The 25,609-nt window shown below is 40.1% G+C and overlaps 1 protein-coding gene across 3 annotated transcripts in view; it reads right to left on the bottom strand.

Annotated features, from left to right (window-relative positions):
- Positions 1–25,609, bottom strand: part of AATF (apoptosis antagonizing transcription factor) — a 91,737-nt gene that overhangs the window by 31,929 nt on the left and 34,199 nt on the right. For all 3 annotated transcript variants that reach the window (XR_012060187.1, XM_072940287.1, XM_072940288.1), the window contains exons 6-8: positions 24,794–24,998; positions 24,111–24,275; positions 22,670–22,753 (exon numbers count right to left, since the gene is read on the bottom strand). Coding sequence is in view for 2 of the 3 variants with exons in the window: in XM_072940287.1 (XP_072796388.1) it covers positions 22,670–22,753; positions 24,111–24,275; positions 24,794–24,998 (454 nt within the window). In the remaining variant the exon portion in view is untranslated. The remainder of the gene's footprint in view (positions 1–22,669; positions 22,754–24,110; positions 24,276–24,793; positions 24,999–25,609) is intronic.

Here is a 25,609-nt window from a genome sequence, read left to right as displayed (position 1 = left end):
TTCCCATAGCTGGTACTTTAGCACGCTCACCAAAATGATTTAATCACACACGGCACCAACACATTCACAGCTACAACAGTGTTGAGAGGGAACCCGAAGAAAGCCGTACGTGCGTACTGCAGACACAGCGCAGAGAACCTGTCCTTCACCCTGTACTGTTAACTCCACGGGAACTCCAAACGACTCTCCTACTCCCCTCTTACTCCTGGGCAGGACGCTGCATGCAAACCAAAGTCAAAATCTCTGTCTTTCACACAGACTGAAGAATTTGCACTGGATCTTAAAGTCCAGGCGAAGAGAAGCGATGGACTTTAATAAGTTAAACATTAAAGGAGGAGAATTTTAAATTGCAATAATAATCTCTCCTATACAAGTCGTATATGCAGGCAAACAGCAACACAGATTAACATCCCGAAAGTCTCCTGAGACAAATGAAGTAAGGGAAGACACTAAATAAACTGCCTCCCGCTAATCACCTGTCAATAATACAGGTTTGACTTTAAAATTTGTTTCTTCAGAAAAGTAAGTAAGTATCTTACAGGTAAGGCATGGGAGCAATATATATGGTTCACCAAGCTAAACCGCGGAAGTCTGTGGGAGAAGAACGGAGGAGGAATAAATTCCTACGAAAGCAGTTCACTCTCTAATTGTCATTTGTTTATGTAAGTCGGCACTGGGAGAAGTAAAACAAATTTGTAAAAAAAAAAAAAATTCATTTCCATATAGGATGAATATTGCAAAAGGGAAAAAAGGTTATCTTAATCGCAAATGAAAAGAACCTCCTGTGATGGTTTTTCATTTGCTTATTTTGGACATCATTACTACAGCAATTACGTTCAAAAATGCGGGGACCAGAGGCCTCTGGTTTATTATCACTAGAAAACAGCAAGCTATTTCTCTACCCTGTTTATCTGATTGATTTCCAACATCTTTCTGGCAGCCAATCTATCAGTTTATCTCCCCTACTTCATCACAGTCACTTCTGGCAGCTAAATACAAGATCCAAATCCAGTGTTACACAGACATACGACACAGTAACCCTGTGTAACACCAACACTCTGTGAACAGCCACCCTTAAGGCTAAGCAGGAACAGGCTCTGGTTCCTAGTCAATATCCTGTCAAAAGCGAGGCTGAGGGGTAGAGGGAGGAGAGGTTAATAAAAAGATTTTTTTTAAATAAAGAAGAAGGAAAAGAGAAAGAAAAAGATAAAAAGGAAGGAAAATAATGGAATGACTACATCTCATTGCTCTTACCTTGTTACAGCCACATAAGAGACTACAATCACCACTCTCGGTTTTCCTACTAGTCTACTAGTCTCTGATCCCTTGAGCCCAGGGCTGCCGTGGCCACTGGGGGCGCGTGCTCACGGAAGGCTGCGCCAGCACAACGGGGGCGATCCTCTGGAAGAAAGCCCCACATGCCCTTCCTGAAGGCTGGGAACGAGCCACACAACTGGGGCGGCTCTGGTACACGTGCAGTGGCCCTGCAATTTCCAACACCCAGCTGCTGCAGCAGGTACTCCCAAGCACCCTGGCTGCTTTACATATTCTGGGCTGCGTTTTCACTGCCCAAGTGCCTTACTTAGCTATCCTTAGTCATTCCCGGTTAGGAAGAGAGTTTTATTGGTCTATCTGGCTAAGTCTAGTTGACTCAGTCCAATGTTTCAGAAGACCCTGCTGAGCGCAAGGCAGGAATAAGAAAGCAGCAAGAAAATACAGCAAAGCAAACTATCCTTATGCCAATTACCATTTCCAACAGCTCTCACTATTACTGGGCTTAAATTTAATTAGGAAAACCAACTTCCAAAAAGTTGCTGAAAGATGAAGCTTTAGTATCCTACACTGCTGAAGAATCTAGTGCTGCTTCCCAATTCAATTTTCATAGCTTAACTTCAAGAACAAACTTTTCCATTAACATTCATGTTTGTGTTAGTTAGTGGAACTGTTTATTTCAACAATAATGACACGATAGGTGTAACTTTCTATGTGATTCAGAAAATGGAGAGATACATGAAATATTTTTGTTCCAGTCTGTTATAATTCCTCCAGAGAGTCAATTCAGAAAGGCTTGGCTGTTTCTCTAGTTCTGGGGGAAAATCACAGATGCAGCTGGGTTCCCAGGTCAGCCCACAAAAACCTATTTAACCCATAACAACATATACGAGGGATGGCAGTGACGGCGCTACTCGGAATCTAGTCAGCATTTGTAATACTTTACCTGGAAAAATGCATGCCAGAATCAGTTTACAATGGCATGTTGAATACATGTTTATCTCTTCTCCCTTCTCAACTCCTCTAAAAGACGGTGGAGGATAAAACGAATGTTTTAACCCACAAGAAAGAAGAGAAAAGGAGAGTGAATGAGTAGATTTTCATAAAATTTTCAAAGACAAGAGATGGAGGAGTAAAAGGAAGGTATCACTCAAGTGCCTAGAGGGAAAATAGGTGGGTGGAGCCAATTAGGAGACAGAATCCCTGTGGGAGGAGCTCTAGGAGAGGTGGTGGCCCTGGAAAGTGGGGGAGGGAGGGAGCAGAAGCACTGGGCCTTCTCCATTATCCCACACAGCCAACCAACAAGCCCACTGCCTCCACCCGCTCCTCTCACAGGGAGAAAAGAAGTTTTATTCTCTGTAAAGACTGAGCCACAGAAGTCCAGAGGGATATGAGGCACAGAAGGCTAGGAGTGGGTATAAGGGAAAGGCTCTGAGCTCTTCTCTGGGACTTTCTGTCTCTGTCCTCCGCCCTATGCACAGAATGCTAGCACCTTGTGTATAACTTTCAAGGCAGGAGAGCAGAGGAGTCTTTTCTGGAGACTCTGGATGGTCGTCCCCTCTCTCCCCAGAAAATAAAGATTTTCAAGTTCTGACAACCAAGAGGTTAGATCACAGCATAATTATATACAAAGGAGCCAAAAAGCTCTGCCCAGGCTTCAGAGAGAGTTTTGAATACCTTACTTTGAGACATGAAGGGACAGTTAAGGATCACCAGCATCTGAGGAAAGTCTCAGACACAGGCCAAAATAAACAAAAAAGGTGGGGTGAAAGAAAGCAATTCAGAGAACAAACAAAACAAAACAAAAGAAAGAAAAAAGAGAGAGAAATCACAATGGACACCCTTCCACAGGACAAGAGAAAAGAGTAAAACCAGAAATTAAACACAAAACAAAACATTTTAAAATTTCAATAGAACTGGAAGATAAATGTGCACAAATCTCTCAGATATAAAACAAAAGGGCAAAAAGAAAACATCTCCTTAATTATTTGTGAGAGAAGAAAAAAATTTAGAGGATAATCTAGAATGTCAATTACCTGTCTAACGAAGACTGGGAGAAAATTATTAAAGAAGTAATAATGAAAACTTCCCCAAAGAAAAGCAAGAAATGTTAAACATAAACAAACAAACAAACAAATAACTTCCCTAAACCCAAGGACGGGAATGGACCCACAATGAGGAAAAAGGACCTTTCATAAAACACATCATCATGAAATATGAAACTCTAGAAGCAAAAAGAAGATCCTAACTGTGAGAGAAAAAACAGGTCACATGTGAAGAGGGTGACTGCGTGTCCCCGTCTACCCCAGAGGGTCCTGGCAAATGCCTGCCGTTCTTTCAGGCGAGCCCCTCAAGGGCCCTGGTTTTGACAATAAATTGCACAGGCACCCTAAATATTAAGGAATATAAATCTAAATGGGATTAGACACCTTAACAGCAATAGCAGATGCCAGGAGACAGCAGAGTAATACCTTCAAAATTCTGAGAAAGATGACTTTCAACCTCAAATTCCACACACAGCCGAAGTATGAACCAAGAATGAGAGTTCCACAGAGCATTTCACACACTCAAGGACCCAACCATTTACCTTCCACACACTTTCACAGGAAGATGTGCTTTAGTAAAATGAGAGCAGGCGGCAAGAAGGAGAACGATGGGAGAGGTTAGAAAACAGGTCTACCTTTGGAAAGACGTGAAGGCAAGTCCCAGGACTGCAGATGGCACAGGCCCAGAGAGCAGCTGTTCCAGAACGGAAGAGTCCCGGGAGCTCAGGAGTGAGGGCTCCAGGAGAAAGGGGGCAGATGACAGGTCATTTTATACATTCAAGGCATTTGGAAAATGTGGGGGGAAAAAACAGCAGGAGACACAGAAAATTTAGCACATCTTTTAAAAGCAAGCATTATTAGCTCCACGAAAAAACAAATCTGTAAGGAAACGTAATCACAGCACATCACTTGTGAACATTTGTTTAATCACAACACCGGAAACACTTGTTTTCACGGAACTGCGACAGTGAGCACAACAGGAGGAGGGAGAACCCAAGTACAGGGGAGGGGCTGGATGAGAGCAAGGAAGTCAAGAGAGGATTTGATAAACAACTGAAGTTGGTAAGTCAACAGTCATATAAACATGTTTTAAAATATGCAAATAACTAGGAAAAAACTTTAAAGTACTGGAGGTTTTTACCCTCCAGGGCTTCTCAGCACAATAGTATTTTAACATTTCTTAAGTAATGGAGAACTCAAGAAGAATCTGCCAGTATTTGTTTAGCAACATCCAGAGGAAAGAGTACAGATATTTCTGGAAAATCTTTCCAGGTTGTAAATTCACACTGAGAAATTCTACAATTCCTACAGGGAAGAAAGGACAGGAGGATCAGGATATATTGATTAAAGCCCTTATGAATACTTTTCTGTTCCCTAAAACACCGCAACACACTAGAAAGTATACCAATAACGTTTATTTTAATTTGCTGCAGATAATGTCAAATAACTGTTAACTACTTTGAGATACAGTTCACTTACCATACAACTCACCCATTCAAAGTATATATAATTCAGCATTTTTTAGTAAATTCAGAGTTGTGCAATCATATTTAATTTTAGAACATTTTAATCCCACCTTAAAGAAACACGACCCTAGCTGTCATCCCCAGTATCCCCTAGCCACATGCCCCCAGTAGCCCTAAGTAACCACTAAACTGTCTGTCTTTACAGTTATGCTCATTCTGGACACTTCATATAAAGAGGATCATATAACATATGGTCTTTTATGGCTGGTTTTCACTTAACAGGTTTTCAAGTTTTGTGCATGTTGCAGTATTGTTTGTACATCATTCCTTCCTATGGCTGAATAATATTCCACTGCATGCATACACCATGTTTTGTTAACTATTCACCCCTGAGGAACATTTGGGTTATTTCCACTTTATGGCTCTGCCGCTGTGGACATTCATGTACTAGTCTTTGTGCGCTTTCATTTCTCTTGGGTTTATACCCAGGAGCAGAACTGCTAGGTCATGCAGTCACTCTGTGTTTAACATTCTGAGGAACTGCCACAGACTGTTTTCCAAAACAGCTGCATCACTTTACATTCCCACCAGCATCATTTGAGGGGTCCAATTTTTCCACATCTTTGCCAGCACTTGTTATTATCTGACTTTTTAACTATACCATCCTAGCGGATATAAAGTAGTATCTCATTGCAGTTTTGTGTGGGTTTGCTTTGCATCTCCCCAATGGCAAATTAAGTTGATCACAGTCCTGTGTTACTGGCCATCTGTATATCATCTCTGGAAAAATGTCTATTCAGATGCTTTGCCCATTCTTTAATTGGGCTGTCTTTTTATGATTGAATTTAAGAGTTCTTTATATATTCTACATTCCAATCCCTTATTAACCCCTATTCTGTGGGTTGTCATCAAAGTTTTTAATTTTGATATAGTCCAATTTTTTTCCTCTTGTCATTGGTGTATTTGGCGTTATATCTAAGAAACCACTGCCTAACTCTAGGTCACAAAGATTTACTCCCATTTACTTCTGAGATTTATTTCTTCTGAGAGTTTTAGTTTTTGTTCTTATATTTAGACCTGGGATACATTCTGAGTTAACTTTTGTATATGGTGTAAGGTAGGGGTCCAACTTCATTCTTTTGCACAAGAAAATCCAATTGCACCGTTTGTTATGACTACTCGTTTCCCCTACTACATTGTTTCGGTATCCTTACTAAAAAGCCAAGTAATTTTTAAAGCATTTGGTTTTAAAACTTCATATTCCCTGGCTTTCTGAATTTGTGACCCACCGTTACTGATTCCTACCACTCAGGCTTCCATGGTTCATCAGCACAGATGCTTGAGGTGGAAAAAAGCTTGGGGCAACCCTCTATTTCACTTACTTAGCATCGCTGAGTCAGGATTTTTCAAAGTCCCTCCCCTTCCTAGAGAGCACGTGAAAGACGTGCAGTCAGCCCCCTTACACGTGCTCCACTCCCGCTCTCACTGACACACACAAAAAAAGCAGATTCACAAGGCTTGGCTTTATTCCTCCTTCAGCTTCCTCTCTAGCTCCGACAAGAACTCACAGTGAAGTACATCTATTTCTGCTCTAACTCCTGCTTTACTACCCTTTCCCCTTCTTTCAGTTCTCAGATCTCCAGTCTTTCAAATCAACCCCAAAAGGAATCACTTGCAACTTTTATAGTATATTTGAAGCATACAAAAAATAAATCCACATATACTATAATTTCAAATAGCTGGGAAGGAATTATTGTCCACCCCTACCATATGAAACTGCCATAAAATGACCCACTCCTTATGGGTAAGTATTTTTTCTGTCTCCTTTCCACATTGCCCCCTTACTCCTCAAACAACTCTACACCACCTAATATTTCTGCCTTCATTATTCTACTGAAACAACTCGGGCCAAGGCCTCGAGAGCTCCATGTCTAGGGACATCTGTCATGACTCATTTTACTAGATTTCCTGAAGCAGCAAGTGACACTGGACATTCTCACCTTCCTGAAACACTCTTTTCTTGGTATCTGTGAGACACCTTCATCAGTTTATACCATATTCAGCCAGCTCTTCCACCCAAACATTAAATGTTAACATCCCTCAAGACTAGTTCCAAGCTTTCTTTTCTTCTCACTCCATATGCTTTTTTTCCCCAAAAGTTTAAGAGTGATCCCTGGAATTCCTTTTCCCTCACACTCAATATCTAACCTATCTCCAGGTCTTACACATGCGATCCACCAATTCATGAATCTATCCATTTTTCTCTGTCTCCACTGCCTATACCCTAGTAGAGGCTAGTATCGTCTTCATTCATTCCATAAATACTGAGCACACTGGGAAAGCAATGAAGAATAAAACAGACATAGCCTCACTTGAGTTAATATAATGGTTTTGTTAAATTTACCCTTGCCCCGCCTTCATTTTGCTCTCCTCATTCCAGTCAGAGTAATATTTTCAAAACGCAAGTATGCCAGAGTATAAGATCCTTATTGCAGCCTAAAGCCCCCTTATCTACCTCTCCAGCCTAGCTTGACACCTCGGTGCTCCAGTCCCACCAGCACTCCTTTTGTACCTGACATGCTCCCAGGCTCGCTCCCACCACAGAGCCCTTTTCTGCACTTGCACTACCTGGAACATGCTTCCTTAACCATCTACCTGCTTACATCTCACCTTCTCTACTCACTCGTTCAATCTCAGCTCAGTCATCTCTTCCTCTGAAAAACCTTTCTTAAATTCACCCCTTCATACATTTACACGATGTTTTTGTTGTACTTAATTTACACTTTATTAGTGGATCATATGATTAGTGTCTATTTGCTCCACTGGCCGAGTGTCTGCTTCACGAGGAGCAGAGGATGTATCTGACTGTGCTCACCATTCTGTCCCCTCCACTGGCCCATTGAAGGAGCTCAATAAATAAATACGCACAGGGGGAAAAAACTGTTTCTGGAGGAAAATATCAAATTTGGGTTTCCTTTATCATATACACAGACTCCTTTTGTTTTTAAACAAAAGGAATAATCCTATATAATACCCTGATTTTAATCCAGGGTACCACTATCTACATAAGCAATTGAGGAATCTATAGTGTTTCTATCACTACCAATTATCAGCACTTCCTCCTCCTCAAACAATATTCTCCTTCTCACACATCTCACTCAGGACCTAGAGAACTGGGCGGTTTAAGTGGGTGGGAATTACCTTTTTATTTAAATCTTCCCATGAGTATCTGAATTAAAAAAGCAAAAACAAAAACAAAAGAAACTACTTAATCCAAATGAATGAAAAGACTATAAGACACTTCTCATTATTTTACTGTTAAAATGACATAAATCTATCCTCCCTCTTGGGTCTCATTTCCCAAAGGGAGAAGGTTGGTTCTTCTCAGGAAAAGAAGAGAGGGAACAGATCTTTTGTGCTCCCCCTAATGACCCCCTCAATATCCTCTTTTTGTAGTATCATCAGGTTGGTCCTTTCACTGCAAGAAAGGTGTCTTATATCTTTGTAATAAAGATCTGAATTAATTTCAATATAGTATTTTCTATTTAAATATCTTTTATCTATGAAATAGGTCTGTCAAATCCCAGCTGCAGGTTTCCACCTCCCATTTTATCTATTGTTCTAGATATAAGCGGTCAAGTCCACGACTGAGTGTGCTACATGGTTCAGTGTAACCGCAGGTATCTGCCAATCAGTGGGTAAAACATCATGGCTATGGAGTCTGCCATACCTGGGTTCTGAATTCCAGCTATGCCCCTTACTAGCTGTGAATTTGTGACAAGTTATTTGACCTGAGACTCAGCTTCCTTATAGTAATTGTACCTCATAAAGTTGACTTGGGATTTTAAAAGATGATAAAAGTAAAGCACTTAGCAAAATGTAAGTATTCAATAAGTAGAAATATTGTCAACATTAGATAATGATACTCATAGGTAATCTGCAAAACCTGTTTGGGAAGAAAATGCACCACCTTCCATAGCTAAATCACCAAGGCTGCTAACAATGAACAAGTACAACAATTCAATGTTCCTTCCTACCAACTGTCAACAGTAGATAACAAATAAGACGTGAAGTGAGGGAGAAGCAGAACTGAAGGAAGAAAACATAAAAAGCATAAAAAATTCACAAAAATACCAAGTCAAAAGTTGAAAAGCAGGTTATTATTTGCAGGACTTTTCCAAATTAGACTATGACAAACTGGGGCAAGAGTGGTCCTCTCTCTGTCATTATTCTATCAGGACAACTAACTGTTCTTCCCTTTCCATGGCCTGCAACTACCCCCACCATCCTCTGATCACACAATCCGTCCCCCCTGCACAGTGACTACTCAATAGTATTTCAAAAAGGAAAGAGTTAAAGCAGCAAGTGGTCTTCTGGATCCTGTGATCACAGATGAAAAGCATCCAACTTCTGCAGTGATGAGTACAATATTTACAAGAATAACAACAGGGGAGAATGGAGGGAAATCAGGACGTGTGAATAAAACCCAAGTGCATCTGACCACTGAAGTTGCAGACAACCCACCTTGGTTACTAAAATAAGAAAATGTGTAGCTAGAGGCTACCGCTGAAAAAGTCAGCCTAACTCCGCCTCACTGCCCTTGGTCTCTAAGGCTTTGATTAGTTTTTCCACTTTCTGATTCAGCATTGCCTCATGCTTCCATTCCAGGGTTGGAGCTAAGGCCTGTGATTTGGAAGGGATGATAAATTCATTCACTGAATAAAGCAACACTGTTTTCTCAGTACAAGTTCTAAAATATTTCAAAGGCCATAATATTTCACTAGGCTTGGCCATTTGGGTTAAAATTTATTAGTCAAAACAGAAAACTTTCTCATCAGACCCCATATATTCCATTAGGCATGACATATAGTGTCTCCCGATGTCTAATTATTAACTAGAAGTGTAAGTAAATCACTATCAGTATTAGGCTCTGATGTGTGAAGACAGAGTGTGACAGGCGATTCGATTGCTAAAGAACTTCTTTTTGCCAATTGGCTTTTCTTTTCTTTTTCCTGCAAATAAAAAGAGTATTACAAGGACTAACTGACTGTATTAAACCATTCTTCCTAATTGATACCAAAAGTAACAATGAACAGGAAGTGCTATAGTTTAGGATTTCCAACAGCCCCCATTTCCAGTATTCTGTTCCTTGGTCACCAGACAGATGCCCTGGGGTGTGTGTGCACATGTGTCTATTTTTTGTCGGTACAAAGAAGGTGAGGAGAGGGGTTGTGTATCCTTTGGGACACCAGTTCAATCACTGACTGTTTCTGGGCATTCTTTGGCAATGTTTCTTCTAATGGCACTGCACAATATATCATTTGTATTGACAGAATAGAGAAAATCATTCAGAACTAGAGAAGATTTTACTAAAAAGGATTCACAAGTAAGAAACCAAAAAGGTAGTACTAACTTGTATTCTGTAATTATGTCCTTTAAGGATTAAAAGCCCAGCTGAAACAAACCTCAACCTCTTTCCAGGGTTCTCCCTCTAGCATGCAGACTCCAATAATTCTTTAGCCCCACCAGGATCAATAACCCATTGATCCTACTACTTTTCAGCATCCCTGCTCCTCTCCTCACATGCGCACTTCTCCCCTTACTCAGGTGGATGTGATTCACAGTCCACGAGGATAATCACTCCTGGTAAATATCCTCAACTCCCTTGCATGCCGCCCCTTTGTCATACAGAGTCACAAACCCTTGGGGATTGATGTGTCTTGGAATTCAGAATTTTTAGAAGTTCTGGAAAGTAATACAGTGTATATACCATAAATGTCCCAGTGGAGACCAGGGCAGCACCCCAAAGTCAAACATATTAATATTCCTGCAGCAAAACACATAACATTTCCACTCAGCAGGATAAAAAAAGCCGTACAGGTTTATATAACTTCTTGACCACTCAGATCAGATGTTGCCATCACAATGTTTTGCCAAATTTACCAAAACAAACAGAATACTACGAGTTTTCAGAATTTTTTAAATTTTAGAATTGCAAATAAGGGATTATGTACCTGTACTGCCTTGGCAAAACCCCAAACCATGTTAAATCTCGGGAGATGCATCCATGTGGCTGAACTGGCCAGAGAGAAAGACAAGATGAGTGACTGGTCTCACTGATTTTAAGATCATCACTGCTAACCTTACGTGAGTCTTTGGGCTACCGGACAATTTCACTACAGTTTCCGCATCACTCACTCTCCCACTGTATTAGGTGACTTTGCCACACCTTCTCTTTCCCCAAACCTCCAGCCCTGCACTTAGATGAGAACTTCCACATGCTCCCACCCCATATTTACTTGCAAGAGTACCATCTACTGCGCTTTTCCTCCAACACCACGGATGAACTGTCCATCAGACCAACCCCTCTCTACCTGCATCCCCACCAGCAAATTCTCACCTCATTCCTGAAACATGCATTTCCCCCTCTCTACTAGATCATTTCCATCAGGACACAAACAGCATACAAAGTACATCTATCTTAAAACAAAGCAAAAAAGATGGTGGGGTAGAAGAACACTTGTAGCTAACCCTCTCCCACAAATACACCAAAACTCACATCTATGGACCTACTCAGCCAACCAGAGCACCTGCCGAACTCCGACAGAACATCGTCCTCTTCGAAAGACAAAGACGCCAAAAATCTGGTAGGAGAAAAGGGAAAAAGAAAGAAGAAAAAGCAAAACTGTGCAGGATCGATCCTGGGAGGAGGGAGCGGCAAAGGAGGACTGGTGCTTGTTCGCTGCATCCCCCCCTCCAACAGAGAGTCCAGCAGGACAGAAGGGGAACCTCCAAGGCTCAGATCTGCCCCGAGCACCCCTTGACCGACAGAACTGAGTTAAACAGCCACAAAGGGTCCTCACGACACTCAGCCCAAGACGCAAGCCAGCAGCTGGGGCCGGGACAGGCCGCCGGAGCCGGGTGGAGGACTGGGCCGGCTGCACTGAGGCGGCCCTGGGGGACTGCAGGGTGCTGCGTGCCGTTGCTGGGAGGGGATACAGAGTAGAATAACCTCGGTCCCCCATAAATTGTGAAAAAAAGCAAAGCAACACGGCTGGTGTGCCCTGGGGGGAGAGGCACTGTAGCCTTTGTCTCCTCAGACCTGCACCGCTATTACTGGCGCATCTCGCGAGAAGAGAAGCGGGGCGCAGCCACAGCCGTCACCTTCTTCTGTGTGCAGCCCTGGGGGAGGAGGGGCTGAGATCTGAATCCGCACCTGGGGGCTCAGCAACCTCCTAGGCTGGACTGAGACTTGTTTACAGCCCGAGGCAGATACTATCTTTCTGCCCTGGCACCTCAGAGAACTCCTGCCGCCAAGACAAACAAGGAGCTGAGATTTGGCACAGAGCAGGGAGCGGGGCTGTTTCGTGGTCTTCCCCAAGCCCGCCTTTGGAGCGCTGACCCACCCCAGGCGGAGCCAGCAGCTGCACAGAGCAGTGGAGTGACCGGCGACAGGAGAGGGCGGGCAGCCACCCTCCTTCCTGGCAGGAATGCAGCACCTGACCATGGTGCTGGGAGAGGGCGCAATCTGCCCACCTGCCTCCCCAGCGCAGCATCTGACTGCGGCATTGGGAGTGGGAGTGACCCGCCTGCCCACCGGGTAAGAGCTCAGCTCCTGACCCAGTGTTAGGAGGGGGCACAATCTGTTAGCCAACAGCCACTAGGAGCAGCACAGATGAGGGCACCAACAGAGAGCCTCTGGAAACAGCAAGCTGAGTTCACGAAACAGGGCAAAGACACAAAGACCTCTCGATAAAATCATTAAGAGCACACCATCTCCAGGAGAACTAGATAACTGATACTCCTTAAGCCACAGTGCCAGAGAGATATGAGCAATATGAAGAAGCAGATGAACCACTCCCAATCAAAAGATCAAGAGAAATCCCCTGAAAGCACGATCAAGGAAATAGACATTGATGGCCTACCAGATCAAGATTTCAAAAAAGGACTGACCAAAGTACTGAAGGAACTAAAAGAAATAGTATTTAGAGATATAAAATATGTCAAAAACGAAATAGAAGCTATAAAGAAGAACCAAGTAGGATTAGTAAACTCATTTGCTGAGATGAGAGCTGACCTAAAGGCTTTACAAAGTTGGCTATCTAACGCAGAGGAACGAATAAGTGACCTAGAAGACAGGAAAACAGAAAGCACCCAGTCAGAACAGCTGAGAGAAAAACAAATAAAAAACAATGAAAACAATATAAGGGACCTATGGGATAATATAAAGTGTGCCAATCTACGCATAACAGGGGTTCCAGAAGGGGAAGAAAGAACAAAGGGGATTGAAAGGTATTTGAAGAAATCATGACTGAAAACTTCCCAAACCTAAAGGAATCAGATATCCAAGTACAGGAGGCTCAGAGGGTCCCAAACAGGAAGAACCCAAACAGACCCACACCAAGACATATCAGAATCAAGATGGCCAGAGTCAAGGATAAAGAAATGATCCTAAAGGCAGCAAGAGAAAAACGAAGAGTGAATTACAAGGGAACCCCCATAAGGCTCTCAGCTGATTTCGCTACACAAACACTACAGGCCAGAAGGGAGTGGCAAGATATATTCAAAGTCCTGAATGAAAAAAAGATGCAGCCTAGGATATTCTACCCAGGGAGCCTATCCTTTAGAATAGGAGAGATAAAGAACTTCACAGACAAGCAAAAACTAAAAGAGTTTAGCAACACTAAACCCATGCTGAAAGAAATATTCACAGGTCTACTCTACATAGAAAAGAAGCAGGATACTACAAAAATGAAAAACTCATAATTGGAAAGGAGATAAATGCCATGACTTACAAAAAGAATAAACACAAAACTGTAAAAGAAGACATCTAAATCAGTAAGAGTGGGAAAGGGAAGCAAGGAAAGCCACTGTGGAAAACAGTATGGAGATTCCTCAAAAGACTACGAACAGACTTACCATATGACCTAGGAATCCCACTCCTGGGCATATATCCAGAAGGAACCCTACTTCAAAATGACACCTGCACCCCAATGTTCATAGCAGCACTATTTACAATAGCCAAGACACGGAAACAGCCTAAATGTCCATCAACAGATGACTGAATAAAGAAGATGTGGTATATTTATATGATGAAATACTATTCAGCCACAAAAACCGACAACATAACGCCATTTGCAGCAACATGGATGTTCCTGGAGAATGTCATTCTAAATGAAGTAAGCCAGAAAGAGAAAGAAAAATACCACATGAGATCGCTTATACGAGGAATCTAAAACAAACAAACAAAACATAAATACAAAACAGAAACAGACTCACAGACATAGAATACAAACTTGTGGTTGCCAAGAGGGCAGAGGGTGGGAAGGGACAGACTGGGATTTTAAAATGCAGAATAGATAAACAAGATTATACTGTATAGCACAGGAGAAAATATACAAGATCTTGTGGTAGCTCATAGCAAAAACAAATGTGACAATGAATATATACATGTTCATGTATGACTGAAAAATTGTGCTTTATACTAGAATTTGACACAACATTGTAAAATAACTATTACTCAATAAAAAAAGTTTTAAAAAAATCAAATTTAAACACAAAAAATTTTTTTTAAAATAGCCAAAAAAAAAACCCACCAAAACAAAAAACTCTTTCCTGATCCTCCACACCCTGTTCCAGCTATTGCCCCATTTCTCCCCTTTAGAGCAAAGCTCAAGACTGTCAACAGTCACTGTCTGCAACTGTTCTCCCTCCATTCTCTCTTGAACCCACTTCATCACTCTACCAAAACAGTTTTTATTAAGGTCACCAATGCCTTCCGCATTGCTGAAACAAATGGTCAATTCCCACTCTTTATCTCACTTGATCTGTCTGCAACATTTAACCTAGTATGTCACTCTCTTCTTAAAAAAAATAGCTTTATTCAGATATAACTCACATACCATACGATTCATCAATTTAAATTGTACCATTCAACGGTTTTGTATATTCAGAGAGTTGTGTAACCACCACCACAATCAATTTTAGAATATTTTCATCACTCCCAAAAGAAACTCATTACTCATCAGCTGTTACTCCCTATTTTATCCCCAACATCCCAGCCCTACGCAACCACAAGTCCACTTTTCTGTCTCTATAAACGTGCCTGTTCTGAATATTTCATAAATCATATAACACATGGTCTTTTGTGAATCACTTCTTTCATTTAACTTAGCATGACGTTTTCAAGGTTTACCCATGTTGTAGCAAGTATCAGTACTTCACCTTCTTTATGGCTGAATAATATTCTACTGCATGGATATACCACATTTTATTTATCCATTTATCACTTGAGGGCCATTTGGGTTTTTCCTTTGTGGCTATTATGAATAATGCTACAACTGTTCATGTACAAGCTTTTGTGTGGACATATGCTTTCATTTCTTTTGGGTATACACACAAGAGTAGAATTGCAGGGTCATATGATAACTCTATGTTTAATGTTTTGAAGAACTACCACATTGCTTCCCATAGAGGGAGCATCAATTTATATTTCCACCAGCAATGGACAAGGGTTCCAAATTCTCTATATCCTCCCCAAACTTACTATTTCTCTTTATTGATTATAGCCATTGTAGTGGCAAAAAGTAGTATTCATTGTGGTACTGACCTGCATTTCCCTAAAGACTAATGCTGGTGGGCATCTTTTCCTTACAGGTCATTTAAATATCTTCTATGGAGAAATGTTTATTCAGGTAATTTGCCATTTTTAAGCGTTTTTTTTTAAATTGAGTTTTAGAGTTATTTATATATTTTAGATACCAGTCCCTTATCAGATACATGATTTACAAATATTTTCTCCCATTCTGTGGGTCTTTTCCCTTCCCTGATGGTATCTTTTGAAGCTCAAAGTTTTCTATTTCAGTGAAGTCCAATTTATTTTTTATTTTATCATTTGTGCTTTTGTTGTCATATTTAAGAAACTATTTCCTAAGCAAAGGTCATGAAGATTTACTCCTATATTTTTTTCTAAAAGTTTTACAGCTTTAGTTCTTTTATTTAGGTATATGATCCATTTTGAGTTAATTTTTGTGTAGGTATGAGGGAAGGCTCTGACTTCATTCTTCTGCATGTGGATAGCCAGATATCCTAGCATTATCTGTTGAAAAGACTTCTCTCCCCATTGAGTTGTCTTGGCACCCCTGTCAAAAATCAATTGACCATAAATGTAAAGGTTTATTTCTGGACTCTCAATTGTACTCTATTGATCTATATGCCTAACCTTATACCAGTACAACATCTTGATTACTGCAGCTTCGCGGTAAGTTTTGAAATTAGGAAGGATGAGTCCTCCAACTTTGATCTTTTTCAAGATTGTTTTGGCTAGCCTGGGTTCTTGGCATTTCCATATGAATTTTAGGATCAGCTCATCAATTTCTGCAAAGGCAGCTGGGATCTTGATAAAGACTGTGTTGAGTCTGCAGATCAATTAGAGGAGCACTGTTTTACTAACAGTATTAAGTCTTCCAATCCATAAACATGGGATAGCTTTTCATTTATTTAGGTCTTTTAAAATTTTGTCCAGCAATGTTTATAGCTTTCCACATACAAGTCTTTCACCTCCTTGGTTAAATTTATTCTCAGTTATTTTATTCTCTTGGATGCTATTATAAATGGAAGTTTTAAAAATTTCCTCCTCAGATTGCTCACTGCTGGTGTATAGAAGCACAACTGATTTTTGTGTTGTTCATCTTGTATCCTACAATTATGCTGAATTTGTTTATTAGATTGATTAGTATTTTGGTGGCTTCTTTGGGATTTTCTATGTATAGAATCATGTCATCTACAAGTGAGAGTTTTATTTCTTCTTTTCCAATTTGGATGCCTTTTATTTCTTTATCTTGTCTAACTGCCCTGCTAGAATCTCAAGTACAATGTTGAATGCTAGTGACAAGAGTAGACATCCTTGCCTTATTCCTAATCTTAGGGGAAAAGCTTTCAGTCTTTCACCACTGAATAGGATGTTAGCTATGTTACTGTACAAAACTGAGGAGAAACTTGCTCTTATTAGATGATACAAACTCCCTGGGCAGAGATTGTCTTAATTAGTCTTTATAAAGCTAGCATCTGGTGTAACAATTGGTAACTGAACAAAGTTCGTAACTGCACAAAAGTGATACACGTGAACTGTCAAAGAGTACAAAGAGATACACTGGATCTTCAATTTTCTAAACAGATACAAGTCTGAAAAGGAAGCTCTAAAATGGATTTTTAAGTGTGTCAGATCAAAAGGCAGCATAATATGCTAGAAAGAAAATCAAACCAGAAGCAAGAACACTTGGGTTTCAATGTCTAAAGTGAGGTGATCCTATACAAGTCACTTACTTCCTCTAGGCTCTAGTCTGTAAAAAAGGCAGTTTGGACTTTATGATTTTCAAAGATGCTATCTAACTTCAAAGGAATTATGTTCTATTCTAGATCTACAATACACATACGTTTTATAAGCTGCTTATTAATTTCCCCTTTCTATGCTAAGTCACTGTCCCTACCATTTACTTTAAAGGAGCTATACACTGAATAAATTGAACAAGAAGACATCATGCCCACTTCAATGGAACAGGTAGTGTTCCCCATTCCCAAAACACCAAAGTCTTCACTTGTGTCTACTAACATACCGCTGGACTCCTGTGTTTAATTTACACTCATGCAGCTGACACTGAGCTTATTGATAGTACTGAAAAGGCCATTTCCACTCATGTTTGAAAAGTTTCTTCAATAGTTCTAGACCAATTCTTATCTCTTTCCTAACTGACTCCATCAAATGTACAGTTTTAGGCTTTGCTCTGAGGTTTTACCTTTGTCTCAACAAAACAGTAGTACTGAAGTCACGCTCTGGTGTTTTTTAAAGCAAGGAAACCAAAAGAAATGAGGGCCAGTCGTGTGTGCCTTCCCTTGACGCTGCTGTTTGATGAAATTTCTGGACCCTGCATTTAAAATGTGGCTTATGGCCTCCTGTTCCATGCAGCCACCACAATAGTAAGCCCACACCAGCCATCAAATGCCAACATCGATGTTGTATTTGGGTCTAAACACTGACAGACAGACAACGGCAGCACAGAAACTAAGGTGTACTGCAAATCAAATTCTCTGACTCACGGTCAAAAAATAACCTTGTAATTATTAAAGCTGGGGTTTAACTGGATACTGATACTGGTATGGGGTTTGTTTGGTTTTTTTTAATACCTTTACCATGTCTTAAGAACCTAATTGATTAACTCTCTGCTATATCTTCAACCGTAATTTCAATTTTCAAATTTATGTATTTCACTTAGATATTCTCTCTAACAAAATCACCATAAAGGTCTATATGTAATAAGTTTCATCAGACTTTTAAGAAACACTATCCACACCTCAACGGCAACACTTCAAAGTAAATCTAAAAATGAAATACTGCTCTGAACAGAAGGTATCTCTTTTTCAACAACAAGTTAAAAGGAGCAGGTTCAAATCAAACTTAAAGCATGTTATTAGCCATCAACTGAACCACTAGAAAGATACAGGCCAACAAGAATCCTGTACTGCCATTAACCGTAGGAATGGCTTCACACATTGTTATTCACACTAAGCTCTAAATGCATACAATTAAAGCTACCCACATCAGGCTGTCCATATTAATCACTCACCAATTTAATTAAGGTAAACCATCTTGTCAGAAAGCTTGCCTCTTCTCTATTTCTTAACATTACTGACCTTTAATAGTTCACCGAATTAGTAATTACTTACTTATGGCATTATCAAATGTCTTAGATACAAAAATCCAGCATGTGGCAAGGTCAGTTATAGACATGTCCTGATGGCAAATGAAAGGAGAAATTTAACCCATCAAAGCGGTCATCAAAAGAACAGAATCTATTATGTCTTTCTCTAGACACTCCTGGTTAAATACAAAGTGACAGGACAAACCAGATCAAAACTAAACAGAGCTAGAAGCAACATACAAAATCCTAATGAACCCTCAGAAATCCAGGTATTGATCTGTCAATATCTAAGCTCAATTAGTCTTTCCAGAACAAAATGCCTCATAAGGTGACAAGAAACTAGTCTGAGGTCCAGGATATGACAAGAATAAAACTAGTCACTTTATATAGTTTATTGCTAAGTGCAGTCATATCTCAATATGGAGATCTTGTGAGGATTAAATAAAGATGGTGTCAAGTACCTATCTACTCAATCCAGGAGCTGGCATATATCTAGTGTTCAGTAAATGCTAGTCCTCTGCCAATCCTTTGAGAACCCAGGCTTATCAAGTCAAAGTGCAACTGATTGTTTAAAAAAGCAAAACAAAACAAACAAAAATTTTAAATGGTGATACAGACAACACATCTTAAAAGCACTTAATGTTAAAAAGTAGGAAACAGGGTGATGAAAATGAAAAATCAGGTACTCGAAACATTTCTGAATGGCTCGCCCTTCGTGGTCATTTGCACGTTGTATGCAACCTTCATGTATGCAACTGTCTCTAGGGATGAGCTGTGACAAGAAATAAGCCAAAAAGCAAACTAATTCCGTGAGGAGTGAGACTCGGCGCTGCCTGCAGCAGGTGACACTTTCTCTCCTAAAATCACCACCGCTGGGCACACTGAAGGATCTCAGCAACTCCAGTTTCCAAACAAGCCAGCAGCACAAGTATCAGGCTAATTTTTTCATTAGAATTGTTAAGAAACAGGAGTTCAATAAATCATTTGCCTTCTAAGGAAAAAAATTACTTTCTAACACACATAATATTTCTTCTGGTTCTAAGAAAATGAAGCTTATTTATTTACAAACTGAAAACTGTAATACTACAGTGATGCCTTTATGGCTCATAAATGAAATATTTAAGAAATAAAGGTGTGGGAAGAACAGGACTTGGCCTAAGAAGTTCTTGAGATCAAGTACTAGTGTTGCCATTTACTATATGACTTGCAGGCAGTAACAACAGCTCAGGGGCTCAGTTTCTTGAGGTTTTTTTCAGCTCAAAAATGATAATGATTATTTATGACATCTGATACTCTTCAGTGCCCCCCTCTACATATGTGTTTATATACACACAGACACATACATATGTACATGTATCTTTACTAAATAATGCAAACATGTTTTTAAAGCTGTAGTAACTTAAGGCCCATTATGAAACAAAGAGATGAGTATGTGCGTACTGGGTGTTCTGACCCCGAGCACCGTTCTCAGTGCTTAGGGCATTTACACAGTCCCATGACACCTGAATTAACCAAGTAAGCCTTTAAACCCTTACAATGAAACATTAAAATTCAATGTGGCTATAATCTCTTCCTTACAAAACATGGACCCAAAGAGTCTGGCTTCAAGTATGGTTTAAAAAAAAAAAAGGCAAAATGTATTATATTCACCACCCAGCTCTTCCATATGACCACAAAGAAAAACACAAATGAAAACTCACAGGCCCATTGTAATAGATTGTACCACTTCTGAATGCAACACTTAGCTCAGGCTTACTACCCTGACAAATAAAGGAAAGCACTTTATGAAGCCAATTTAATTGCGAGGTGACAGAAAACATACAGCCGTTTTCTTTAGCCTTATCATTGAATTGGCTTCAGCTCCAATCTCAGGCAAATCCCACTCAACAGAAGAAATTAACCAGGTCAGCAGAACAGGTGCTACGTTGTGTCTGTCAAGGGCCTGGCATCACCACAATTACTTGCACACAATGAAGCAGTAATCTTTACAGATCATCTCTCCCAAGAAGCATACTGGGGAGGGGGAGGAAAACTGAAGGGAGGCGGCGGGGGGAAAGTGGGAAGAAGAGGAATAGGAGGCAAAGAGAAAAGGCAAGAAAAGAAAATAAATGTGCAGCTGCCTTGCGGCTCAGCAGATGTCGGGATGTGATGTACGAGGCTAGGATAAGCTGTCGTAGCCTGCTGCCAAAGAGTGGTAAGTGATTAAAGCCTGCACAGTTCTAAGCACCATATTTAGAATCTGCGGGGTTTCAAGACTTGCACCCATTCCTTGCTGTGCTGCCAGATGTTGGCAACTGGTCCAGTTCCTACCGACTGTGCATGGATGGCAGCAGTTGGTATGGCAGCAAAGCAATCTGGAATGCTTCCGGAGATGCTGTACATTAACAAGTGTCACCCATCATTCACCTTTACAGAAGGCTGAAACAACTCCAATTTGCTGCCACTTCCCTCTTGGGAAACAGCCAAGATAAAGTTGCGCCTGGCAGCCCCATTTGTTTCACTCAGGTGTTTCAGCTGCCTTGCTGACCTCTATTAGTTTAAGTTTTAATTTAGATTAACCCCAGCACCCCAATTAACCAGCAAGGGGAAAAGCTAAGATGTGACTAGTCATAACTGAAATCAGAATTTATCGAAGTTAAAATTATTAATTGGGATGAAGGGCCAATCAAGTAATGCTATTTCTTTTTTAAGCAGACCTCCAGACCAAAAAAAAAAGAAAAAAAAATCTTTCAGACTAAGGATTGCCAGTGGAAACAACTGCTCCCCAGTAATTTCAGTTTATTTTTATTAAGCCTATTTAATTTATGATGCACTTTCCATCGAACAATGTACACTTCAATTAATGAAGACTGGAACATTTTTGATTGTCTCCCATGATCTCACACAATCACACAGCATTAATATCCCGTATAAGGTACTTCCTTTAGACATTCCAGAACAAATAGAGTTCCCTGCTCTTCTGACAAATAGACATAAGAGAAAAAAAAAAAAAAAAAAGGAAAAAAGAATCAGGACCTCTGACCAGGAACACCTGAGGCCACACCGATCCTCCTTCCTACCCTCTCATTACTTTTAAGACTCACAGCAATAATTCTACTGAAGATTATGGAAAGAATAGCAAGATTAATAAAAAGTCTCTTTTTTTTAGGGCAAAGTCAGAGGCATCTTCAGTACAGAATCACTTGTTCTACTGACTTTACAGTGTAATTTTCCTAAGTTCCTCCCTTTGTATTACATATTCTAGATTGTACAACCATCACGGCTAAACCTTCAACAAGCATTTGCAAATTCTTTGGCAAAAGTTAACACACTAAAAATTCAGCAGAGACAGAAATTATCTTGATAAATAATGGCTCAACAAAAACTGGTATATTGCTGCTGAACAGCATCCTCGACTTTCCAGAGCTGGAAAAGGCACATCCTAAAGCACGTCATTAAGAAGTATGACTTTTCCAGAGACCCAAGATTACAGGAAATTATTTTAGTTCTTTAGGATAGCCCCAGTGTTGAGTCTACTTTAAGTCACCACCATTATCAAAAAGAGCAGCATGACAGCAGATAATAGTGTTAGGGAAAGAACTGAGGGATGTTTGTGAAGAGATATTGAAAACTGGACCACATTTCAACTTCCATCAATTCTTTCCATCTTCAAAGCACTACACTATTATTATAACCAAGAGTAGCAGACAATCTTAATACATACTTAACTGGTTTGAACAGGCACACATAAACAAAAAAATTATAAGACAAGAGACTTAATAGAACTAGAAGTGCAATTCAAGAACTCTGGGATCCCAGCTCATTAGCTCCATGTCCTTATCTAATAGCAATAGGACAAGAAACCAAATAGCTAACAAAAAAACCCTTCATTAACTTCAACAAAAGCAGCTGAGAGGGAATAAACCACCTGATGCAAAGAAGTTGAAACTGTTTTAAAAATAATTTACACTCTGCAAAAAACCAACAAAGTAGCTGTGGCAATTTTCATTTCAAAAGGAAAAATATAACAATATAACACAAAAGCAAAGCAATAGATCCAGCACTACACAGTAAGTCAATTCTGAACACAGGAGTTCTGTCTGACTCTGTCCTTCCAAAGAAAGCTACTTTTTGGTCAGAGAATTCTATCAGCTGTTTTAAAATGATGAAATTTGTTTTGCAAAAAAAGAAAAGAGGGTAAAAATCATACCTGGTGGTAAAAGTCATCATCATCAAAGATTTCTTCATCCAAGTCCTTCAAGTGGGCATTGGCAGGGGCTTGAGGAAGGATCTCCTATATCAATGAGAATAAAGGAGAAAGTGAATCCCAATAAGGTTACCAAAGTAACGTAGCTACTATAAATAATGTGTGTAATAGTCAAAGCACTGTTTTCCTTAAGGTACAAAGAGCTCTTAAAATTAAAGAACAAAATGCAATTGAAAAATGGACCCCCCTCCAAAATGGACAAAAACATTAATAGTCACTTGATGGACAAAGAACCACAGTCAATAATTACATAAAAATAAATTTAATCTCAATCAAATTAAATACATGCAAAATAAAGTGAGATGATACCATTTTTCACCTCTAAAACTGACTATCTTCAATATTGGAAAACACAGTTGGTGAGACTGGGAAGTCATGCAGCCTTTTGGAAGCAATCTGACAACATCCATCAGGACTTAAAATGCATATTCTCTTTGATGTAACATTTCCACTTTGAAAAATCTATCCATATTTCACACAAATACAAAAATACAAATGCTCAGGGATGTTTCCTGCAGCACTGTTTCTAAAACTAGGCACAGCATAAATTTATCCACTGTTTAAATAAACTATAGTACACAGCCATACAACAGAACACTCTACAGTCATTAGGAAAAGTGAGGTAGATCTCCATGGAATGATAGGGAAAAGTACCTAGGATGATTTAAAGTTGTAAGATTTTATGCATAGTTTATAAAACTTTCTATATTTATACAGACACATATACATGCATCTCATTTAGTTACAAAAAGACAACCACATTTTTATATATGTTTATGTATTATATGTGTGTATACATACATAAAATAAACAGAAATATCTGAAAGCTTGTTACAACTATCAACATTGGTTAAGTGTGAGGAATGGAATTTTCAGACTGGGGGAGTTTCACTTTTCATTTTAAATTCCTCTGAACTTAAAAAAATCATTAAGTACATATTTTTACTATAAATAAAAGAGTTTCCTTTAGACAAAAGAATCTGACTAGTGCAATTTTAGATCCTTTTCTGGAGAGCATCTAAACATCTGAAGGAAAGCCTAAAGTATACACTTGCTTCAATACTGGCATCTCTAAAGAAGCAGCTTCAAAACTGAATCTTAAAAGCTAGATTACAAATGCTTCCATTACCGGACTCATATCAAGCTCAAAATTAAGAGAAGATTACACACAAGTTAATAGCTCCATTAAAAAAAAAAAAAAAAACTTTCTCCTCCCACATATTCTCAGTTTCTCAACAATCTAGTAAAGTAGTGCTTTTTCCCCTTTCTTTCACTAACTCCTTATACCAAGAGCAATTGCCCATAAGTAGGTGATCAGATTTTTCAGTTAATTAGCCTCACAGAAACTGCTCCCCATAATCACCGTGCATCTCAGAGTTCTTACCGGCTGTCCTGGCAAATTCTCCGGGACAGGCTGTGCTGCCGGTTCAGGTTTGCCAAGAACTCGGTAGACAGAGCGTTTGGTCTGTGTCCTTCGAAGTAATCTTTCCTTGTCCATCAGAATATGATCAATCTGAGTCAAGATTGAGCGTTCAAAGGCACCAAAACCCTGCAACAACATTAACCAGTATCAGATAATGCAGAAAGTCTCTGCTGAAGGCAGTTACGTTGGTTTCTCTATCTTTCTGTGTCAGCAGAGAAACAAACAATCCTCCTTTCAGAGGGGACATTCTGTTTAAGACTGAGCCTGTGAATGACTGTAACTGTCGTCAGAAAAAGTAAAAAAATTAGTCTTTAGCAGGTCATACGACTTTCCAATATCCAGAGATTAACTTCTGTTCCTTTAATAGTAATTGTTTAAAAATCCATCTCTTTAAAGTATTTTGTATTTCCAACACTTGAACACTTACAAGGCCACGATTTCTAGAATAAAATACCCTTTCTCATAAAGTTAAAATCCCACGTCTGAATGGTACAAACCCCAACGGTAGGAGTACAGTAAATCTTTCTACAGAAATGACTGATTCCTATTACATCGAGGAATCAGCCACATAAACGAGCTGAAGTTCCAACTTCCTACACCGCTTTAGGCTGCACACACACGCACGCAAACGCACACACACTTGCCTTCCCCAGTTTTCCAGAAGCCAGCTTCGTCTTATCGTGCCACTTCTGGAGCGTGCGGTTCCTGTAGACGGTGAAGTCGGCAAAGCGCTTCGCCATGAAGCTGGGGTAGTCCTCGGTCTCCAGCTTCCTCTTCGCTGGGGCCCTCCTTTGCTGCTGCTTCTTCTCTTCCACAAGCTCCTCGTCCTCACTGGGAATCTCCTCCTCACTGGAAAACCAGTAAGAATACCACGGTCAGTAGACGCTACCGAGACAAGGACCCGGGCTCACGTGCAGCCCCGCGTCCGCAGGCCTTCCCTGTGCTGCCTACATCCTAGCGCCACAGATGTGAGGACCGTTTTCCTTCTTGTTGTTGGAAAAGAATGTACACGAGGTCAAAGAAAAACTCGTGTTAACTTTTCAAACGTAAAAATAACCGGTTTCAAAATATTTTTTAAAAGGCAAGCAAACTGTAAAGATAAATGAGCTGGTTAAAAACTTTATTAGAAATGCATATGAACCGGGCCAATATTGTTACAGGAGGGTCTTTAAAAATTAAACACATCATCATAGTTTTATGACCTTAATCCCCAGATCAATAAGGGAAATACATCTCCCTGTGACCAACTGTTCGGGAAAGCTGAATGATATTAGTCGAACCCAACAAAAAGAAGCAGAAGGTGAAGAAAGCGCAAAGGGGCAGGTGACAGCACCCGAGCCAGACTGCAGTACCCTCACCCTTGTGACAAAGCACCGCCGCCGGCAGCTGCCAGAGCCAGCCGCGCTCTCCGGACTACTGACCCCAAGGCGCAGGCTGTGCTGACTACCCATGAGCTCCTT

This window comes from Vicugna pacos, chromosome 16 (genome assembly GCF_048564905.1).
Source record: "Vicugna pacos chromosome 16, VicPac4, whole genome shotgun sequence".
Taxonomy (NCBI): domain Eukaryota; kingdom Metazoa; phylum Chordata; class Mammalia; order Artiodactyla; family Camelidae; genus Vicugna; species Vicugna pacos.
The sequence above is the reverse complement of the archived record's forward strand: the minus strand, read 5'-3'. Positions and strand labels throughout refer to the sequence as shown.